Here is a 22,552-nt window from a genome sequence, read left to right on the forward strand (position 1 = left end):
TAGTTTTGTCACATGCAACTAAAATTAATCAAACTAGAATCTGTGAATCTGTAGAGGAAGCCCACAGTTACCCCACTTCTTCACATCACTAGATACTCAAGAAGCCCTTCTAAAATTGAGGTTATTGCTATGCCACAGGAAAAGAGAGCAGAGTGCTATCATGTCTTATCTGACTTTCATCTTATATGCTGATTTTTTAGAAACTAACCCTCGTGAAAGATGTAACTTCACAATCCTATTTAACTCTCACAGCAGCAAACACATTTGTGGACATTTATTAATGTCAAGGCTTAATGTAAAAACAAAATGGCATAGATATTGGAGGAACACTTTAGAATTCTCTACCTGCTGCCAGTTCACCACTAGGGGTTAGATTTTCTCTTCAAGCCAGATTTTTCTGAATGTCCAAATATCTGCTATATGGCCTCTGCCCCAGAATTTTTTACCTTACATGGGAATCAAGAGCTAACCATCTAAAGTTGATAGATTAAGAAGTTAAAGATTAGATATAATATTTAAATGTGTGACAGGTGGCCAACAGAAGAACACTAAATATTTAACAAACATTAGGTGAGGGAAGAGACTGTGTAAGTGATACAAATTTATCATTTTTCACATTCAGAGGTGGAATGAAATGCATAAAGTTGAAAAATCAAGAAATAATTATAACTATGGGCTTCCCAGGTGGTGCTAGAGGTGCAGAATCCACCTGCCAATGCAGGAGATGCGGTTTCCTTCCCTGGATTGGGACGATCCCACTATTCTTGCCTGGAGAATTCCATGGACAGAGGACCCTATCAGGCTACAGTCCATGGGGTCACAAAGAGTCATCAGACATGACTGAGCATGCACACACACACACACACAATGTAAGCATATAATGTGGAGTTATGAAAATAGCCCCCCAAAGAAAGCAAGACAGAGATTGATATTCATTATAATCTCTCTAAGGGCAACCAGGCTGAGAAGGGAGGAATGTTTTCACTTTCAATCCTCTTTAGACATTTCCTTTTTGTATGTATGTATAATTTACAACTTTTAAAAAATTGACCAGAACTTACGGTAAAGTGTCTGTCTACAATGCGGGAGACCTGGGTTCCATCCCTGGGTCGGGAAGATCTGCTGGTGAAGGAAATGGCAATCCACTCCAGTACTATAGCCTGGAAAATCCCATGGACAGAGGCGCCTGGTAGGCTACAGTCCATGGGGCCGCAGAGTTGGACACGACTGAGCGACTTCACTGGCACTAACTGTTTATCTGGGCAGCTTGCTCCCTGTTCTCTGAAATGTCCATTTCAAACATTCTCTACTCCATCACACAGACTCCATCTCACCTCCCATCTCCAATCTTTACAAACTTTTTTTTTCTTTTAAAATGGAGGAAAGGTTTCTCCATCTACTTGAGGTTAATCTCTCCTCCTCCATGTTGGATCCCAGACCCTCGGACTTCTTCAGAAATTTTCTTTTACCCCCGTTTTCGACCGTATCCTCAATCCCTCTCTCCTTTAGCTCCTATCAGTCAGCTGGTACACACGATGAAGCTACTCTCATCTTAAATTTAAAAACTGCCTGGATCCATGACCCTCTCTAGCTTCCTCTCTCTTCTCTCTTTCACAGCCGATGTCTCCACTTCCTACTCCTGAGGTTACTCCAAGACAGAGTCTGCCTCCGTCACTCCACCAAAACTGCTTTTGCTAAGCCAGTGGTTCCAGTCTCTAATGTGTGCGTTCTGTGTGCTCTGTCATGTCAGCCTCTTTGTGACCCCATGGACTTTAGCCCACCAGGTCCCTCTGTCCATGGGATTTTCCCAGCAAGAATTCTGGAGTAGGGATCGAATCCATGTCTCCTGCATCGGCAGGCTGATTCTTTACCACTGAGCCTCCTGGGAAGCCATTGGATCATTAATACCAGTATTCCTCTTTCTTGATTTCTCCACAGTTCGGTTCAGTTCAGTCGCTCAGTCGTGTCCGACTCTTTGCGACCCATGAATCACAGCACGCCAGGCTTCCCCGTCCATCACCAACTCCCGGAATTCACTCAGACTCATGTCCATCGAGTCCGTGATGCCATCCAGCCATCTCATCCTCTGTCATCCCCTTCTCCTCCTGCCCCCAATCCCTCCCAGCATCAGAGTCTTTTCCAATGAGTCAACTCTTCACATGAGGTGGCCAAAGTACTGGAGTTTCAGCTTTAGCATCATTCCTTCCAAAGAAATCCCAGGGCTGATCTCCTTCAGAATGGACTGGTTGGATCTCCTTGCAGTCCAAGGGACTCTCAAGAGTCTTCTCCAGCACCACAGTTCAAAAGCATCAATTCTTCGGTGCTCAGCCTTCTTCACAGTCCAACTCTCACATCCATACACGACCACAGGAAAAACCATAGCCTTGACTAGACGGACCTTAGTCGGCAAAGTAATGTCTCTGCTTTTAAATATGCTATCTAGGTTGGTCATAACTTTCCTTCCAAGGAGTAAGTGTCTTTTAATTTCATGGCTGCAATCACCATCTGCAGTGATTTTGGAGCCCCCCAAAATAAAGTCTGACACTGTTTCCACTGTTTCCCCTGTTTCCCCATCTATTTCCCACGGAGTGATGGGACCAGATGCCATGATCTTCGTTTTCTGAATGTTGAGCTTTAAGCCAACTTTTTCACTCTCCTCTTTTACTTTCTTCAAGAGGCTTTTTAGTTCCTCTTCACTTTCTGCAATAAGGGTGGTGTCATCTGCATATCTGAGGTTATTGATATTTCTCCCAGCAATCTTGATTCCAGCTTGTGTTTCTTCCAGTCCAGCGTTTCTCATGATATACTCTGCATAAAAGTTAAATAAGCAGGGTGACAATATACAGCCTTGACATACTCCTTTTCCTATTTGGAACCAGTCTGTTGTTCCATGTCCAGTTCTAACTGTTGCTTCCTGGCCTGCATACAGATTTCTCAAGAGGCAGGTTAGGTGGTCTGGGATTCCCATCTCTTTCAGAATTTTCCACAGTTTATTGTGATCCACACAGTCGAAGGCTTTGGCATAGCTGACCTAAAACAATAAGACACTCAGTTGTTTTCCCAGTAAAAATGGACTTACTCAGGAACAGCAAAGGATGGCAATTTAGAACATGCAAATCCACAGAAAAAATAGGCAAGTCCAAAAACCGAAGGAGAGGAGGGCTGTTTTATAGAGGAGAAGGAGTTGGGTGGGGCTAGTATAAACAGAGTCCATTGGAGGAAACAGGGAGTTTCAAGTGTAGTGGCTTTTTAAAAATTTTATTTTTAATTGATGGATAATTGTGTTACAGTATTGTGTGGCTGCTGCTAAGTCGCTTCAGTCATGTCCAACTCTGTGTGACCCCATACATAGCAGCCCACCAGGCTCCCCTGTCCCTGAGATTCTCCAGGCAAGAACACTGGAGTGGGTTGCCATTTCCTTCTCCAATGCATGAAAGTGAAAAGTGAAAGTGAAGTCTCTCAGTCATGTCTGACTCCCAGCAACTGCATGGACTGAAGCCCACCAGGCTCCTCCATCCATGGGGTTTTCCAGGCAAGAGAACTGGAGTGGGGTGCCATTGCCTTCTCCCACGGTATTGTGTTGGTTTCTACCAAACATCAACATGAAACAGCCATAGGTTTACCCATGTCCCCTCCCACTTGAACATCCCTCCCACCTCCTTCTCCATTCCACCCCTCTAGGTTGTTACCAAGGCCCGGGCTTGAGTTCCTTGGCTGATTTTCAGTCTCTCATTGACTAGGTTGTTGCCTGGGGAGGAGAAACGCATCCCCCAGCTGGGTTGTGAAGTAATAGCCTGCTTCCTGTTGAAGATGCAAAGGCACTTGTTTTCTTACTGGGTCAGCAATTGACCTTGAATGTAACAGCTTGAGCAGGCTCCCTTCTGGCCTCCCCACTTCATCTTATTTATTTATTTATTTTTAAGGGACTGGTGAGATGGCAACACTTTATTAGGCCGGACCAGCCAGGAAGCAAAGTGGACTGAGACGACGCATGCCCAGCATCTGTGGGAGATGGGCTCCGGGGCCTAACCCTGGTGCTCCCCTCTCAGGGCAGCACCATGGAGGGCGCACCGTAGGTCTGGGTGTTCATGGGCCTGCTGGTATGTGAGCAGTCTCAGGGACATGGTGTCCACGGCAGCCTCTAGACCCGGCTGCTGGGTGACCTCCACTGTGTTGTCATTAGCCAGCTACAAGGAGGCCGGCATGGAGCGACACACTTCAAAAGCAGGCTGGCCTACCAGTAGCTTTGCAAAGGGACGCCACTGGTTGAGTTGGCTGAACCTCGAGACCTGGTCCCCACAGGTGTGGATGTCAAAGGGCGCATGCTCCTCCTGCTCCTGGAGCAGGGTCTGGATGGTGTCCTCCCAGTCCCAGACGAGCTGCTTCAGCTCTGTCTCCTGGATGAGCTCCTGCTTCCAGGCGGTGACGAAGAGCTCCACATTCTTTTGGACCAGCTCTTCACAGCGCAGGGACACTGGCGTGGCTGCCGCTTCCCTGTCTGCCTTTTCCCCGGGCTCTGCCTCCTTGGGCTCTGTGTACCCCTCAGGCTCTGGGAGGTCATCTGCTGCTCCCAGGTCTTCCACGCAGTCCTTCAGGTGGTCTTCCTCCACAGGCTACTGCCCCTCCTCAGCCCTTGGAGGTGGCACTGCTCAGCCACCTTCCTTCTCTGCAGCTTCTGGAGTGTCTCCAGCTGCTCCCTCACATGCTTCCAGTAAAGAACCTCCTTGGCTGCGAAGGAAGGGCCCTTTCGCCAGGGCCTCCTGCTGATGGCGTGGGGCCGGGTACCTCTGGTGGAAGTCCTGCAGCTCGATGCCACCCTTCCTCTTTCACTTCTGTCCTGGCGCCTCCTCCATGTGGGAGGCACGGGGTAGGGCCTCCCTTTCCTGCAGCGCTCAGAATCCAGGGAGTCGAAGGGCTCCAGGCCCTGCCAGGAGTTTGGGGTCTCTTTCAGCAAGGATGCAGGCTTCAAGGCCCCCTTCTGCTCCCGGAGTGGGCAGCAGTCTGCTCTGGGCTCCTGGGGCTCGATCGGGACCTCAGGGGCTGAGGCCTCAGTGGGCTCAGCTGTCCGCTCTGCATTCTCTTCAGCCTCTTCCGCACCCCCGCTTCTGGGCACTGGGCCCTCTGGAGAGGTGCCTGGCTCCTGGGAGATGCTGAGCAGCGGGCCGGGACTCCCCCACACAGAAACTTCCATGGGCTGCTCCTCAACCCTACCTGGCTCCTTCTGGTTCCTTGGCAGCAGTGCCTCGATGAGAGACACTCTCACCGGCTCCAACAAGAACGTCATTCTGGGGCGGGCAGTCATCCTAAAATCCTTCCGGCGGGCCAGGACCTCCCCCTGATGGCTGTACAGGGGGTTACTATTCTTCATCTCGTCGGGGGCTACCGGGGCATCGGGCAGGAGGCGGATGAGGGCCCCACTGGGGACCTGGTCACCCCGAGAGCCGCGTTAACACAGGAGTCAGAGAGGTCGTCCAATGACAAGAACTTATGCGCCGCCTCCTGGGGGGCCCTAGAGCTGCTTCCCCTACGGTCCCATCTTCCGGCTCGGAGGAGGGCTGCTTGGCCCGCTTCTGGTCAGAGATGAAGTCGAGAGCCCGGTGGGCCAGGGAGGAGAGCTAGTCCGCCTTCTGACTGGAGATACAGCGGAGCCCTGCATCAGCTGTGCCGCCTCAGTGAAGTCCATTGTGGTTTTGCCTTTGTCGAAAGGAATGCAGATCTGGTCCAGCTCCTCGAGATACTCGCCCAGCTGGGCCGCCACGTCCACCTCCCAGTTTCTGCTGGGGTAGCGGGTGGGCAGCAGGAGGAGGGCGAAGAAGCGCCTCAACATCCTCCATGTTCGGGAGGGGCCGGATCAGCCCGGGGACCGCAGTGCTGGCTTCGAGAGGGGCCAGTACGCTCAGCCCGCCATAGTTCTGGAGCCATTTTCCTCCACTCCATTTTAAATGAAGTTTCTCTCTGTTCACAGAACAGCTTCTGACACAGGGGACTACACTCTTCTTAAAACATTCTCCTCATTGACTTTCAGGACACACACACATCACCACTGTAATTATGTTAACAAAAGCTCAGCCTCCCTGTACAGCAATGCTGAATCAAATCCTGGGAACAGTTTTGGGAGAAATAAAAAAGGGTAGATAGCTTTATTGCTTTACCAGGCAAAGGGTGACAGACTAGACTTCTGCCTCGAGAAACTGTGTCTCAACCCTGGGGAACTTGCTGAGGGGTTTGAACAGGAGTTCAAAAGGTGGGAGTCTCTGACAAGATTAGGGCATGAGCACGGCTTGTGTGCAGGTGTGTTAGTCGCTCAGGGTCCTCTGTCCATGGGATTCTCCAGGCAAGAATACTGGAGTGGGTTGTCATGCCCTTCTCCAGGGGATTTCCCAACCCAGGGATTGAACCTGGGTCTCCTGCATTGCAGGCAGATTCTTTACTGTCTGAGCCCCCGGGGAACCTCTTAATCTTGTCTCACGTGATGGCCTCCTAATCTTAATAAGTGTGTCTGATCCCTTTAATCTCATGTCAGGTGATTTCTTGATCTTCTCTGTGTTCACTTCTCTCCTGGAGGCCAGCCCAACCTGGTTCAGGGCACTAGTGGATTGTCTTTTTCCAAAGGTCTAGGCAGAGCCTCCAAGCCAGGCTTCAGCAATACGTGCACTGCAAACTTCCAGATGTTCAAGCTGGTTTTAGAAAAGGCAGAGGAACTAGAGATCAAATTGCCAACATCCTCTGGATCATGGAAAAAGCAAGAGAGTTCCAGAAAAACATCTATTTCTACTTTATTGACTATGCCAAAGCCTTTGACTGTGTGGATCACAATAAACTGTAGAAAATTCTGAAAGAGATGGGGATACCAGACCACCTGACCTGCCTCCAGAGAGATCTGTAGGCAGGTCAGGAAGCAACAGTTAGAACTGGACATGGAGCAACTGACAGGTTCCAAATAGGAAAAGAAATATGTCAAGGCTGTATATTGTCACCCTGCTTATTCAACTTTTATGCAGAGTACATCATGAGAAATGCTGGGCTGGATGAAGCACAAGCTGGAATCAAGATTGCTGGGAGAAATATCAATAACCTCAGATATGCAGATGACACCACCTTCATGGCAGAAAGTGAAGAAGAACTGAAGAGCCTCTTGGTTGTTCCTTTGATGAATTATCTGGCATGGGGGAGATGGTAAGTATGATTCCACACCTAGATGATATCTGGATATTTTATTATTTTTTATTTAAATTTTTTATTGGAATATAATTGCTTTACAGTGTTGTGTTTGTGTCTCCTGTATAACCAGGTGAATCAGCTATATGTGTCCATATACCCCTCCCTCTTGAGCGCCTCTCCCGAGCCTCCCTCCCATGCATGCCACCCTTCTAGCTCATCACAGAGCACTGAGCTGAGCTCCGTGTGCTATACAACCTCTCCTTCCGCCGTGAGTTCACAAGTCCATTCTCTTAAGTCTGCATCTTTATTCCTGTCCTGCAAATAGGTTCATCAGTATCATTTTTCTAGAATCCATATCTATGCATTAATATACAATATTTGTTTTCCTCTTCCTTTTTAAAAAAATACAGATTCCACTTTGCCAAAAAAGAGGCTAATGATTTACATTTAATGACTTCAAATTATGTGTGTGTGTGTGTGTGTGTGTGTGTGTGTGTAGGTATATATAAACTTAGTCTAAGAAATAAAAATGACCTTTCAATGTTCCTAGCTATTCAAAAATAAATTACTTTTATTTGTAATATAGAGAAAACATGATTGCTAGTTTGGGGCATTTAATGACTTAGTGAATTGAATTATCTGAGGTTTTCCTCAAATAACGTAAATTTCAGATTAGCACTACTGTAGGCTGCTCAGTCTCTAAGTGTGTCCTACTCTTTGTGACCCCATGGACTGCAGCCCACAGGCTCCTCTGTTGATGGGATTTTCCAGGCAAGGATACTGGATATCTGGACATTTTAAACCAAGAACTTTATTTTCTTTTTTTCCCCCTGTAGCAGTCCAGCCACGTTGCTTTGGAGGGCACTGGATTCAAAACTGATTGTTAAAATTATAATGAAAGCATTTGGGGCTGAAAGCTGGAGTATTTGTGATTTGCAGGAGCCAGATGCTTGACCTAAAAGATATATGCCTTTTTTTTTTTTAAGGTTTACTTTGCATATGAAGGTTCAGGGCATAGACCACGGACCACGAAGTAAAGAATAATACCATATATCGTACTATTAAACTGCCTTCTCACTATAAGGAGACATTACTGGACTAGAGGGAGGAAGAATTCAGAGAGAAAATGAGAGAAGGGAACTTGTGAAAACCAATGAGGGTAGGGTGGGCTGAGGGGGAGGGACTGTTGACTGCCTCAGTTCAGTTCAGTCGCTCAGTCGTGTCCGCTCTTTGCGACCCCGTGGACTGCAGCATGCCAAGCCTCCCTGTCCATCACCAGCTCCCGGAGTTTACTCAAACTCATGCCCATTGAGTCGGTGATGCCATCCAACCATCTCAACACCTAATATTGGAAACATAAGCAAGTCGGGAGTGGACATTCTAAAAGGGAAAAAAAATGCAAAGAAAAAAGTGCTACAAGAGGGTAAAGTTGGGGCCGTGGAGACAAACGCATTTCTCCCTTCCGTCCAGCTAGGCGTTCCTGTTTGTAAATTTAACGAAATACGGAGACAGAAGTTCCTGGTGCAGCGTTTCATATTGACCAAAAATCCACCCAAGAGGAAGCAGTACAGCCTGGGTTGAACTGCAGAAACCAAACCTAAATCTGCGGGGTCAGGGCTGGTTTCAAAGACTGGTCTCCACAGAGCAACATCGAACTGGATAAAAGTTATCATTGATCTTTATTAGCACAATTTAAACGAATATGCACCTGCACATCCCTATATGCCCCGAGACCCGAACGGCTTCAAAATGCCTCGCTTATCTATATTCGAAACGGCGCTGGATGCTGTTTTCCACATAACCAAAAGATGAAAGCGAACTTTATTTTGGCCGTGCTCGAAACCAGCGTCCTAGGGCCGAGACGCCAGACCTCGCGTTGGGAAAGCAGCTCGAGTCGGCGGGGACGCGCGCTAGACGCGAGGACTCGGCCGGCCCCGCCCAGCCAGTCCGCATTCCCGGCTGCCCTCGGCCGCCCCCAGGAGCGACGGGCCAGGCGCGGGAGGGAGGAAGCCAGAGCGCGCGGCGTCACAAAGCCGACCCAGAACGGGGAGACGGGCGCGGAGGTCAAGGGTACCCCAGGCGAACCCACAGACGAACAGCCCTCTTGGGGCGGGAGGTGCGCGCCCGCCCGCCCTCGCTCCGCCTCCCCTCCCCCCGCTGCCGTCGGGGCGGCAGCGTCGCGGCAGCTCGCGCGCCGCAAAGCGTCCTGGGAGAGCCGGCTCGCGCCGGAAGGACGCGCGGGCGCTCAGCGGCGACGAGGTTATAAAAGGGAAGGAGCCGGCGGCGGGCGGAAGTGGGCGGTTCAGCTGCTCCCGGCGCTGTTGTTTGGTGTTTGGGCCTCTGGAGGGGCGTTCTCTGGAGGACTGCCGGTGCAGGCCGCAGTGACAGGGCCGCTCGCCCCGCGCCGCCCGCCTGCCTCCCGGCTCAGAGTCCGCTCCCGGCCTCCGCGACCCGCAGGCCCAACATGGCGCAGGAGGTGTCGGAATACCTGAGACAGAACCCGCGAGTGGCCGCCTGGGTGGAGGCGCTACGCTGCGACGGCGAGACCGACAAACACTGGCGCCACCGCCGAGAGTTCCTGCTCCGCAACGCCGGGGACCTGGCCCCCGCCGGCGGTGCTGCCTCCGCTCCCCGGGAGGAGGCCGCCGACGCCGAGAGCGGGACCCGCAATCGGCAGCTGCAGCAGCTCATCTCCTTTTCCATGGCCTGGGCCAACCACGTCTTCCTCGGGTGCCGGTGAGTGAGCCCGCGTCCCCCGTTTCCCGAGGCCCGGAGCCGTCGGCCGGGAGGGGGAGTGGTGAAGCGCGGGAATCCGCGGGACCTGCTGCCCTCTAAGGGCGAGAAGGGCGTCTCTGTCAGAAGCCGACACGGTTCACGGTCTGGAGTTGCCCCCGTAGCGTGGGGAGCTGCCATTGGTGTCGTTGGCGATGAGCTGACAATGCTCTTCGGGGGAGAGAGACACTAAATCTAAATTAGGTTTGTAAGAAAGGGCCCCGCCTCCCAGACCCTGGGCGTTTGTGTGTGAAGTTCCAGGAAACCGAAAGTTCCTGGCGGTTGGTTCAGTTTCTTGTTTACTACCAGGAAGTGCAGTTCCTGTGGCCTGCAGTTTTTGTACCCTAGAGGTGGCAGCGGAGCAAAAACACTTTCTGAAGCGTCTCTCCCTTCTTGTTACAGGTACCCTCAAAAAGTTATGGATAAAATACTTAGTATGGCTGAAGGCATCAAAGTGACAGATGCTCCAATCCATATCACAAGAGACGAACTGGTTGCCAAGGTGAAGAAAAGAGGGATATCGAGTAGCAATGGTTAGCAGATCATAGATGTGAACATACATAGGAGTTTAGAACTTAAGTTTGATGTAATTAGGAATTACCGTTATTACTAATTTTTAATGAGTTATAATTTTTATAATATTAATCAAGTTGGAATGTTAAATTATGTGTTTATGTGCTTTAGGCTTTGAATTTGATAGTTTCCTTTGACTGCCATGAGATTTTGAAGTGTCAAATTTTACCTATGCTGTTAATTTTTTAATGTTAGAAATTATTGATGTTACTCAAAGCTGTTTTGAGAATTAATGAAGTTATTCCACACTTTGTAAAGAATCTACAAATCCTGAAGTAATTTCACCTTACCTTGTGCCTTTGTTTTAATATGTGTTATCTGTCTTGTACATTTTGAGCTGATGTGTGTGTGTGAAGTAGACTTACATATCTGCTTTCCTTTTTTTCAGAAGGGGTAGAAGAGCCAGCCAAAAAACGAATCATAGAAGGGAAAAACAATTCTGCAGTTGAGCAAGATCGTCTGAAAATTCCTGCTAAAACATCAGCTCAGCAGGAGAGCAGCTCAACCTGTTCAGGTTCCTCTTCCAAATCAGAGAGTAGTGGGAACTCAGCTCGGAGCTCCAGCACCCCAAGTCAGAATAGCGCCACAAGTGATGGAGAGCGCGCAGTTGCCAGCCAAAGCAGCAGCAGCGCTGCCTCTCAGGTGACAGCAGTAGGGTCTGGAAAAGCTTCTGAACCAGAAGTTCCAGATAAACATGGTTCAGCATCATTTGTTTCTTCATTGTTGAAATCCAGTGTGAATAGTCATGTAACCCAGTCCACTGATACCAGACAACAAAGTGGATCACCGAAGAAGAGTGCTTTGGAAGGCTCCTCCGCCTCAGTCTCTCAAAGCGTCTCAGAGATTGAGGTACCCTTGTTGGGCTCCTCAGGAAGCTCAGAAGTAGAGTTGCCACTGTTGTCTTCTAAAGCTAGTTCAGAGACAGCTTCCAGCGGGTTAACTTCTAAAGCCAGTTCAGAGGCAAGTGTTTCATCATCAGTTTCTAAAAACAGTTCATCATCAGGCACATCTTCACTAACCCCCAAGAGCAACACCTCAGTGAACACAATGCTGACTTCCAAAAGCGCTTCACAGGTAGCTGCGTCACTGTTAGCTTCCAAGAACAGCTCCCAGACCAGCGGCTCTCTGGTCTCCAAAAACACTGCCATAGCAAGTGTGTCCCAGCTGGCTTCTAAGAGTAGTTCTCAGACCAGCACTGCACAGCTGCCTTCCAAAAGTACTTCACAGTCGAGTGAGAGTTCTGTCAAGTTCTCTTGTTGCAAGTTAACCAACGAAGATGTGAAACAGAAACAACCTTTTTTCAATAGACTGTATAAAACAGTGGCATGGAAGTTGGTGGCTGTCGGTGGCTTTAGTCCCAGTGTGAATCATGGCGAGCTCTTAAACGCAGCTATTGAGGCTCTGAAAGCCACACTGGATGTGTTTTTTGTCCCACTAAAAGAACTGGCAGATCTGCCTCAAAACAAGAGTTCTCAAGAAAGTATTGTTTGTGAATTGAGATGTAAGTCTGTGTATTTGGGCACTGGCTGTGGAAAAAGCAAAGAAAATGCTAAAGCAGTTGCATCAAGAGAAGCCTTGAAGTTATTTCTCAAGAAAAAGGTAGTGGTAAAAATATGTAAAAGGAAATACAGAGGCAGTGAAATAGAAGACTTAGTACTCCTCGATGAAGAATCAAGGCCTGTAAACTTGCCTCCAGCATTAAAACATCCTCAAGAATTACTGTAATATGTCCAAAATATCACTGTGTACATTATCTGGTATTTGAAGAAAAAAACTGGCTTACTTTTGTATATGAAACACAAGCTTTCACAAATTTTGTATTGCTTTTTCCAGTTTTGCAGAAAATTTACATTCTAGTTCTCTTCACACAGTGGAAGTTGTAAATAATTTGTGAATGACAGTATACATTAAAAGGTTTATGCATTACCGGCATACCAGTATGCTGTTTTATTTGCTGAAGAAAATACTGTCTTCTATTTTTAATGACACATTAGGTACGATGTGTAGTTCTGTAGTCTTGAAATTTTTGTACTACTTTCAATTTGGTGAAAAATGTAGAAGTTGTCTACCATGCTTCTTCTTTTACTAGCTGAATAAACTTTCACATCAAAGAAAAGGGGACCATAGTATTTGAATGTCTGAAAGTCTGTGAAGCTTAAGGTTTTAAGAATGTTGCCCATAATATTGAACGTCTGTTAAAGAATAAAAGAGAAAATAGTTGCCTCAGACTATTTTTATGAGAAGTTGTAAGCATTTTTTAAGATATAAAGCAGTGTAAAATACTTGTTTATTTTATTCTGAAGTTGTTTGAAATTCACCATGATTTTGACCTCTGCAGATTCTTTAAGTGGGTTAATTTATGTTTTGAGGTAAACTACAATTTACCCTTTTTCTTAAAGACATAAATGTGGGTTTCTATATTAAGCATATTTTGTGACTACTATAATTAACGGATTGATTTGTTTAGATATTAAATGCTTTCAGCTATTTTACCTTTTCAAGAACTTGTGGTTTTTTGTTTTTTTTTTCACCCCTGAAGTCAGAACCAATTCTTGTGAATAGGCTTCATGTTATCAGTCATCGTAAGTTACAACTGGGTAATTTTTCACAGCTTGATACAGTTTTCAGTGGGTAGTGAGGTTAAGAGTTTGCAAATCTAGAAGCAGAACCAGGTATTTTATTTTTGTTTACAAATCTCAGAAAAACACTGGGCAGGCAGTAGAAAAGCTAAGCTCAGCTCTTTAATGAGCCTGTTCAATTGAATTACAGTTGTTGATAGTGAAATGAAGTCCTGCTTCTGTGTCCTAGGTGATTCAGACTGGATTACTCTCTGGCTGTCTTCTGGCTTTCTAAAATTGCTGCACTTTGACCATAGATGTGATAATGTACCGAGAAAAACCAGGACATGACCTTTTACGTGGCAGTTGTGTTGGAGTAGGAAAATTGGACATAAATAGTAAAATTTAGGTATGCAGAAGCTATTTCTGTTTTATATTTTAGAAATAATAGAAGTACATATACTTGAAATAATCATTTTTATTTCACTAGATAACTTCGATTCATTTTTGAGCATGTTAAATTGGATACCAAAGTTTAAAATCCATATTCTGTGAATGGGTTGCCTTTATATATTGTGAGGAGCAGTAACATGAGTGTTGTGAAAGCTATTTTAATTACCTGTTTCCTCAGCCTTGTAATTTGTGGGTCAGTGATTACAAGAATAAATTTCTGTAATATATCTAAATTAGATGGTTTAATAATTGCCTAAATTGGCTAAATTTCAAGTTAATATAAAAGCAATTGAAAATGTTTTAAATTAAAGTTAACTTTTTATATGGTAGAACTGGAGGAAGCTGCTTAGTGTAAAAACATCTAATTTATAAACACTTGCTATCACTTTATTAAAATTTAAAGAATCCCTGGTTTAAGAGAAATGCATATTTTACAGTTCTTCATAATAGCATAGGGCAGAAGAAAAGAATCTTTGGAATCTTGAGATAGAATCTTGGCTCTGCCTCTTTAAGTAGGCATGTAACTGGGAATTCAACATTTTGACTTCATCTGTAAAATAGACGAGCTGCCTCAGAACTGAGGGGAACAAACAAGGTAATACATGCAAAGCGCACCATAGCTGAGGAACTGCCTGGATGTGTGTTCTCATTTTCTCAGAATCTAATGAGTAGCTTTTATCATTTGGTCCATTTTCAGATGAAGAAACTGAAAAAGTAATGTGGTCAAAGTCCAAATTCAAGACCCTACCTGATTCCAGAGTCCAAGCTTTCACTGTGTTTTATTGCTTAATGATCTTTCTCACTTCTCTGAAGGCTAACATTCCTGAAAATTCCTCTGGTTTCCTACTAGTTTTAAGTGACCACGTCATTCTAAAGGCTCATTTCCTTGAACTGAGTCACTTAGCCTTTATATTTGTACTGCTTCTCCTTAGTACTTGCATGTTTTGAATATTCTTAACTAGGGAATTGTCCCATATGGGTGCAGTTGAAGTTTGCTAATAATAAAATTTGCAATCAAGTTTACTGAATAAAATGACATATTGAGATGGGAAATTCTGGTTTTTCTTCTGAGAGAAGATGATGTCCTAAAACTAATTTCCCTTGATGGTGCTAAAGTCCAGGAATTTTTTTTTTTTTTCCAATAAAGTTGACTTTAAAAAATGGTATTGTTACAAGTTTTTAACCCAAATTTTGGGGGCCTTCCACTGCTGCCATTGGATAAAATAATTGTCATGAGGATAACATGCAATTCCAAGGCTTTTGATACATTATCAAAAACATGCTCCATTTTAAATTAGATAAAAAAGGGCCATCCATTTTCCTTGCCAAGTACAACTTTCCTTGGTACAGATTTCTCCTTTCTCTTTGATTTCCTGAGCAATGGCAATGAGAAGGTAACCAAAGCAAGCAGCGGCTGGGAACCAGGTCAGTCTTCCATCTTGTGTTGTTTAAGAGGAATTTTCAACTTTGTCTTAAAAAGTGGTGCCATCTATTGACTCAGTTCCTAGATGCTGGCGAATCAATGGGTATCTGTTTAAGCATGACTTAAATTTGTGTGGTTGATGATTAAAGGAATTCTTCGTAGCTTTCTCCTGTTTAAACAAATAAATAAAGGCAGGGTTGTCAAGTCACTAATGTTGCTACTCCCTCTGCAAAAGAAAATGGATAGAAATTTCAGTGAATACAGCGTAGTTGCCATTCAGCTAGAACCATTCCTTTCTCCATTTCTTCCCATACTACCAGCTTTGCTCTCCACTTTTTTGTTTTTTCTTTAAAAAGACTACTGGAGAAAGATCACTGTCTTAAAATACTAATTTTTAAATTTCTCTTTATTCCTTTGTGGTTTACACAGCAAGAAAAATAGTGTATTTAGTGGACAAGGTCCCAAACAAAACTGACTAGCTTGGTGGTGGGGTGGGGGTGGGGGGGGGTGGTACAGGGAGGTGGCAGAAGGTAATACCAAACAGGAAGGGTTAGATACAGGATATTCCTTTGAGTAAAAACTAGAGATTTCATATGCCAATCCTTAAACACTTCCTGTGATCTTGAAATTTTCATGAGTAGAATCAGAATTTTTGGAAGGTGTTCGGAACAACCAAACAGCATGAACAGCATACATAGCTGTAAAGCTGTACTGTGATACAGAAGGGGCACTGTTTTATATATATTCATATAACGTACATAAAACTTGAAGTGTAAATACAAATGTGCAAGAAGATGATCACCTAGTGTTTTCCTTATGACTGTTTTCATGTTTGTCAGTTTAGCAGGGCTTGGATATTAAAATGAGAAAATCCAAACTCTGAATATGCAATCAGTGGTTTTCAAACTTTTAGTCACATTTCTTAAAAGATGGAATCCTGTGTGTAAAATTGACAGGAGCCGACCTACTTAGAAAGAGGGCAGCCATACCCCATGGCTGAATTCCTCTACCTTCTGTTCTCAATTCCTTGGCATCTCCTTGGACTGAAAAGAAGGGGATGAGCAATGGGTGAGACCTTGTGTAGATGCCAGCTTCCTTCTGCAACAGGTATTACAATGGATGGAGCAGAAAGCCTCCAATTTACTCTGGAACTAATCTGTTTTAAAGTAAATGTGATTAGAATTTGCAATTAGTAGAGACTCAGGCTATAGGGACCATCAAATACATTTAGATAACTCCCAAAATAGCTATCATTTTTTTCTTTATGTGAAATATAATTGCAGAAGTTCATATATAGTGACAGTGAAGTCGCTCAGTCGTGTCCAACTCTTTGTGACCCCATAGACTGTAGCCTACCAGGCTCCTCTGTCCATGGGATTTTCCAGGCAATGGTACTGGAGTGGGGTGCCATTTCCTTCTCCAGGGGATCTTCCCAACCCAGGGCTCAAACCTGGGTCTCCCACATTGTAGACAGACGCTTTACTGTCTGAGCCACCAGAGAAGTCCAAGTTCATATATAAAGCCCAATAATTATAAATGCCCACATAATGAGATCATCTAGGTCAAAAAACAAAACTATCAGCACTGCAAGAAGTCACCACGAGGATAGCTACCATTCATTGGGTGCCTACAATACGCTGATGCTTCATAACAACTTACTTAAGTCAGTCTTCTTACCCGTAGGTGAATTGCTGTTGTTGATCCTATTTCACAAATGAGAAAACTGACGACCATTTTGACTTGTTCTCCTCAAATCACAGGATGAGTAAATGTTGAGGTAGGGACTCAAATCCAGTGTTCTAGAAGACTAAACAATGTTCAGTCGTTCAGTTGTGTCCGACTCTCTGCGACCTCATGAACCACAGCATGCCAGGCCTCCCTGTCCATCACCAACTCCCGGGGTCTACCCAAACCCATGTCCATTGAGTCGGTGATGCCATCCAACCATCTCATCCTCTGTTATCCCCTTCTCCTCCTACCCTCAATCTTTCCCAGCATCAGGGTCTTTTCAAATGAGTCAGCTCTTTGCATAAAGCGGCCAAAGTTTTGGAGTTTCAGCTTCAACTTCAGTCCTTCCAATGAACACCCAGGGCTGATCTTTAGGATGGACTAGTTGGATCTCCTTGCAGTCCAAGGGACTCTCAAGAGTCTTATCCAACACCACAGTTCAAAAGCATCAACTCTTCGACTCTCAGCTTTCTTTATAGTCCAACTCTAACATCCAAACATGACTACAGGAAAAACAATAGCCTTGACTAGACGGACCTTTATTGACAAAGTAATGTCCCTGCTTTTTAATATGCTGTCTAGGTTGGTCATAACTTTGGAGTTGGTTCTAATTTGGGGCACTGAATGTCAACCAGTGAGACATGCTGTCCCATGATACTTGTTTGTATCCTAGAAAATAGTAAGTATAATTACACTTTGAAGGAAATTTGAAAAATTTTATTTAACAATTTCAATTAGGAAGCTTCTAAAGAAGTAAACTTAAAAGGAAGTTGCTCATATGTATCTGAAATAACTGTTGGGAAATAGTTTCTAGACATTCTATTTGTAGAATTTTAAAGGGACAGTCTACAGAGGCAGCGGTATAATCAACGATGTAACCAATGGTTGAAACAAATTTCATATGCAATAAAACCCATCCCATTAGGCTTTACCATTTGTTTGTTGTTAAATCTTTTTCTACACCAGCTGATAAAAAAAAAGAGGATTGTCATGAAATAAAAACTAACAGGTTCGCAGAAACATCTCTAGTCAGTCTTACCTGTGTGCATTGTGGTGGATTGCTTAATGAACACACATGCTCAGTGGCTTGCAGTTTGGAAACCAATATGGGATAAAGTATGTGTACTTTTGTCGTCACTTTTCATTTCAAAATGTTGAATGCAATGAACAAGAGAGATATGATACAGGTAAAATAGGTAAAATCAAAACACTATTTTTGAAAACTCATTCTTTTCCCCTGAAATTGGCATTCTCTGGCGGTCATTCCACCATCATGGCTCATATAGGAAAGGAGAGAAGGATAAGGGGACTTCAGGAAAGTCCATACAGGACTTTCAAGGAAGTGAAAATGCACCATTCCAGCCCTGGCAGATTTTGAAGAGGGTCAAAAGATGGAATTTCAGCTGAGCTAAAGATGATGCTGTTAAAGTGCTGCATTCAACATGCCAGCAAATTTGGAAAACTCAGCAGTGGCCACAGGACTGGAAAAGGTCAGTTTTAATTCCAATGCCAAAGAAAGGCAATGCCAAAGAATGCTCAAAATACTGTACAAGTGCAATCATTTCACACTCTAGCAAAATAATGCTCAGAATTCTCCGAGCCAGGCTTCAACCGTACGTGAACTGAGAAATTCCAGATGTTCAAACTGAATTTATAAACAACAGAGGAACCAGAGATCAAATTGCCAACATCTGTTGAATCATAGAAAAAGAAAGAGAATTCCATAAAAATATCTGCTTCATTGACTATGCTAAAGCCTTTGACTGTGTGGATCACAACAAACTGGAAAATTCTTAAAGAGATGGGAATACCAGACTATCTGACCTTCCTCTTGAGAAACCTGTGTGTGCAGGTCAAGAAGCAACAGTTAGAACCAGACACGAAACAATGGACTGATTCAAAACTGGGGAAGGAGTACATCAAGGCTGTATATTGTCATCCTGCTTATTTAACTTATATGCAGAGTACATCATGCGAAATGCTGGATTGGATGAAACACAAGCTGGAATCAAGATTGCCAGGAGAAATATCAATAACCTCAGATATGCAGATGACACCACCCTTATGGCAGAAAGTGAAGAAGAACTAAAGAGCCTCTTGATGAAAGTGAAAGAGGAGAGTGAAAAATCTGGCTTAAAATTCAACACTCACAAAATGAATATCATGGTATCCGGTCCCATCACTTCATGGCAAATAGATGGGGAAATGAAAGTGACAGACTTTATTTTCTTGGGCTCCAAAATTACTGCAGACGGTGACTGCAGCCATGAAATTAAAAGACACTTGCTCCTTGGAAGAAAAGCTATGACCAACCTAGACAGTGTATTCAAAAGCAGAGACATTACTTTGCCAACAAAGGTCTGTCTAGTTAAAGCTATGGTTTTTCTAGTAGTCAGGTATGGATGTGAGAGTTGGACCGTAGAGAAGGCTAAGCACCGAAGAACTGATGCTTTTGAACTGTGATGTTGGAGAAGACTCTTGAGAGTCCCTTGGACTGCAAAGAGATCAAACTAGTCAATCCTAAAGGAAATCAATCCTGAATATTCATTAGAAGGACTAAAGCTGAAGCTCCAATACTTTGGCCACCTGATGCAAAGAGCCGACTCATTTGAAAAGACCCTGATCCTGGGAAAGATTGAGGGCAGTAGAAGGGGATGACAGAGGACGGACGAGATGGTTGGATGGCATCACCAACTCAATGGACAGGAGTTTGAGCAAGCTCCAGGAGATGGTGAAGGACAGGGAAGCCTGGCATGCTGCAGTCCATGGGGCTGCAGAGTTGGACATGACTGAGTGACTGAACAACATCATCAAAAGAGGGGGAGAGGGAATTTGAGACAAGTGGATCCTGAGGGGACATGGACTTCACCTGTGTCAGAATCGCAGCAGTGGAAGTAATGACAGTCTCCATGTATGAGCCTGCCTCATCTATCCCCTGCCTGTAATCAGAGAATGCATCCTTCCTTAGGAGGGCCCAAGAGATCGAAACAAAGAGGGCTTGAGCAAGAAATCTCCATCGTCTTATCCTGCCAGAGAGGCTTCGTTTTGGGGTGACTTTTCAAAGTCTGGGAAGATAGTATAGAAATAAAGATAACAAATTGAATTCATAGTATCAATACTTTGGTAAGATTTAGAAATACGTTTTATGATCCTTGGGATATTTTGTGTGTTTTTGTTTTTCAAGGTGTTCAAAATAAATATGGCATATTAGAGGAGGGAAAGAAATAAACCAACAACTGTAAATCCAAAGCTGCTGAGTTGCACAACACCAGGGGGCAGCATTCATGTGGAGTTCTGTGGATGTTGTGCTGGACACTGAAGTCCTTGGAGTGTGAAACAAGGTGGCCCTTTTTGGAATTTCTGAGACTGCTGTACAAGTAAACTTAGAAAATTCTTACATTAAAAAAATAATTTGAAAGAAATACTGGTGGTTTTATGAAGCACAGCATGAAAATCCCAACTGTTCTTGGGGGCAGCATATGCTAAAGTGACTTGATCATGCTGGGGGCACTATTTATACTTGGTCAGGTATTACTTTGGTCAACACATTGTTCTATGGGAGAAATTATTTCAAGACATTAGACTAAAAGATCATACCAGGTGAAGTAAAAGCTACTTGGGTTATGATAAAGAATTGTGCCTTACCACTGAGCAAGACATTGTGTGGAAGCTTGTACAACTTTAAAATGAGTTCTGCAGAGCAGGTCGATAAATTAAGATGATTAACTTATTTAGTCATATTGGATCACAAGTACTTCCTCAACCATTTAATCCCAAAAAGTCTAGTAAGGGAACCTCTTTTTACTCCACAAACCCTTAAATAAGAGACCGTAAGGGTCAAGTAATAGAAGCAAAATGGAAGCTTCAATGGCAAACAAGTTGTTGACAGTTTTTCAAGACTTCGTTTGGAGCATAATAGATAGGACAGAATTGCAAGTCTGCCCTAAAGAGGCTGGAGGGCGTGGAAATAGATGGAAAGTAAGTGCTCTATGGCTGACTTCATTTACCTGTTGCCTGCTTGACCTCGAAATTGTTGAAAGTCAGCTTCTCACTGTTGAGCAAAATACACCTTAACGTTGCAGCTGTCAGGTATAGCTGGACAAATGGTCAAAAGGCATGCATAACTATTCAAGCAATCATCTATACATTCTTTATAGTTATAAGTATATAATAGCTAAATACCCCTAGGCATTTGAAAAATCACGTTAACTTTAAACACCTAGACAGAGGTGTTAGTCGCTTAGTTATGTCCAACTCTTTGCAACCCCATGGACTGTAGCCCGCCAGTCTCCTCCGTCCATGGGATTCTCCAGGCAAGAATGCTGGAGTGGGTTGCCATTCCCTAGTTTTTTGGTCATCACAGACTTCCTGGAGAAGACTGTTCTCATTAAAATAACCTCCAATGTTTTGTTCCATTCTGATAGTTAAGAGATGGCCATCACAAACACAGTACATGCTCTAAAATCCAACATGACCTATAAAAAGAGTAAATCGTTCAATCAATAAAATTGGCGAAATATCAGCAAAAAAAAGAAAGACTTGTGACATAATAACCAGTGGATGTCACACTAATGAAAAGGGGGAGGAGAGAGCCAGTTCTCTCTTTTGGACAAAGTTCATCTTAGAAAAGTCTGATAGCAGCCTAGCTCTCTAAATCTTTTCCCTCCTTCCTTGAGAAAAATCTTCATATTGCGCACAACCCTCTGCCTCCAGGAGGCAGCATTAGGGCATTGATTTCTTAGGGAATAAAAAACGTAGGGAACACAGATAAATATGTTATTCATCAAACATGTACTGGGCATCTTATCTGCCAAGCACCTAAGGAGTTTACATTGACTGGAGAATGGAATGGTGCTAACAGGTTTCAGGAGCAAAGCTGCCTACTTCCAGTTCTGCCAGTAGTTCAAGCTGCAACAACGTGATCTCTTCCAAATATGTCAGCCTTTGTGTTTTTCTCTCTATTTCTCACTTCCAGCCCCTCTTTCTGTGATCAGCCCTCCCTTTAGATGGATGATAGTTTAGGAAATGCTCTGATCGCTTCCAAGTGAAGCAAAAGAATGGCTACTATTGGTTACGCTATTTTCTTAAAATTACAGACAGCATGTCAGACTTTTCTCTTCCCAATGTCTTTGTAGGAATTTATTTGTTTTCCTCTGGGCTGCAATGCCTAAATTATCTGATCCTTTACAGAAGAAGTCTGCTGACCCTTCATCTTACCAGTCATTATCCTTGTTTGAACAAACTCAAAAAATTCCAGACGGTACATGAAAGGCTTCTGTCTGCTTTTTTGATCACCCTGGCCTCATTCTCTTCTCTTCAGGACTTTAACACTTGCTGCATCCTTTCCCTGCAATGCCTCTAAAGGCTCATTCTCATCCTTTGGGTCTTATCTCAAATATCCCTAACTCTTTTTATTTTTTCACTGGAGTGGGTTGCCATTTCCTTCTGCAGGAGATCTTCCTGACTCAGGGATCAAACCCGAGTCTCCTGCATTGCAAGCAGACTCCTTACCGTCTGAGCGACCAGGGCATAAATATCACTAACTCTTAATAGAGTATCCCTTATCCCAAGGAATCACAGGTCCTTCTTTATTACCTTCATAATTATCTTATTTTTTGCTTAGTTATTTTTTCCTCGACTAGTATGGAGGCTTCATGAAACCAGGCACCTTACTGTCTTGTTTATCAGCGACTGGCACTTAAGTAGGTGCTTGGTAATTTTTTAAATTGTAGTAAAATACACATAACACAGAATAAGCCATTTTTAAGTGTACGGTTCGGTGGCATTAAATACATTCATATTGTTGAGCCTCATCGATACCATCCATTTCCAGAACTTTGTCAGCCCCATGCCTTCTCCCCCTGGCAACTACTGTATTCTACTT

At 44.2% G+C, this 22,552-nt stretch overlaps 1 protein-coding gene and 1 pseudogene across 2 annotated transcripts; one reads left to right on the plus strand and one right to left on the minus strand.

Moving 5' to 3' along the window:
- Window positions 1-4,045: 4,045 nt before the first annotated feature.
- On the minus strand, window positions 4,046-5,834 carry LOC128068381 (condensin-2 complex subunit H2-like; annotated as a pseudogene).
- Window positions 5,835-9,467: 3,633 nt separating this feature from the next.
- CDKN2AIP (CDKN2A interacting protein) lies at window positions 9,468-12,955 on the plus strand. Of its 2 annotated transcripts, none has more exons than XM_052661398.1 (3): window positions 9,468-9,897; window positions 10,336-10,466; window positions 10,895-12,955. In XM_052661398.1, exons 1-3 carry the CDS (start codon window positions 9,626-9,628, stop codon window positions 12,229-12,231), a joined length of 1,740 nt encoding a protein of 579 aa, XP_052517358.1. In that variant the 5' UTR covers window positions 9,468-9,625; the 3' UTR covers window positions 12,232-12,955. The 2 variants fall into 2 exon arrangements, with proteins under 2 accessions (XP_052517358.1, XP_052517359.1); XM_052661399.1 differs by having other exon boundaries at window positions 10,336-10,435; window positions 10,895-10,951.
- The last annotated feature ends 9,597 nt before the right edge of the window (window positions 12,956-22,552 follow it).

The sequence above is a fragment of the Budorcas taxicolor genome, chromosome 24 (genome assembly GCF_023091745.1).
Source record: "Budorcas taxicolor isolate Tak-1 chromosome 24, Takin1.1, whole genome shotgun sequence".
Lineage (NCBI taxonomy): Eukaryota > Metazoa > Chordata > Mammalia > Artiodactyla > Bovidae > Budorcas > Budorcas taxicolor.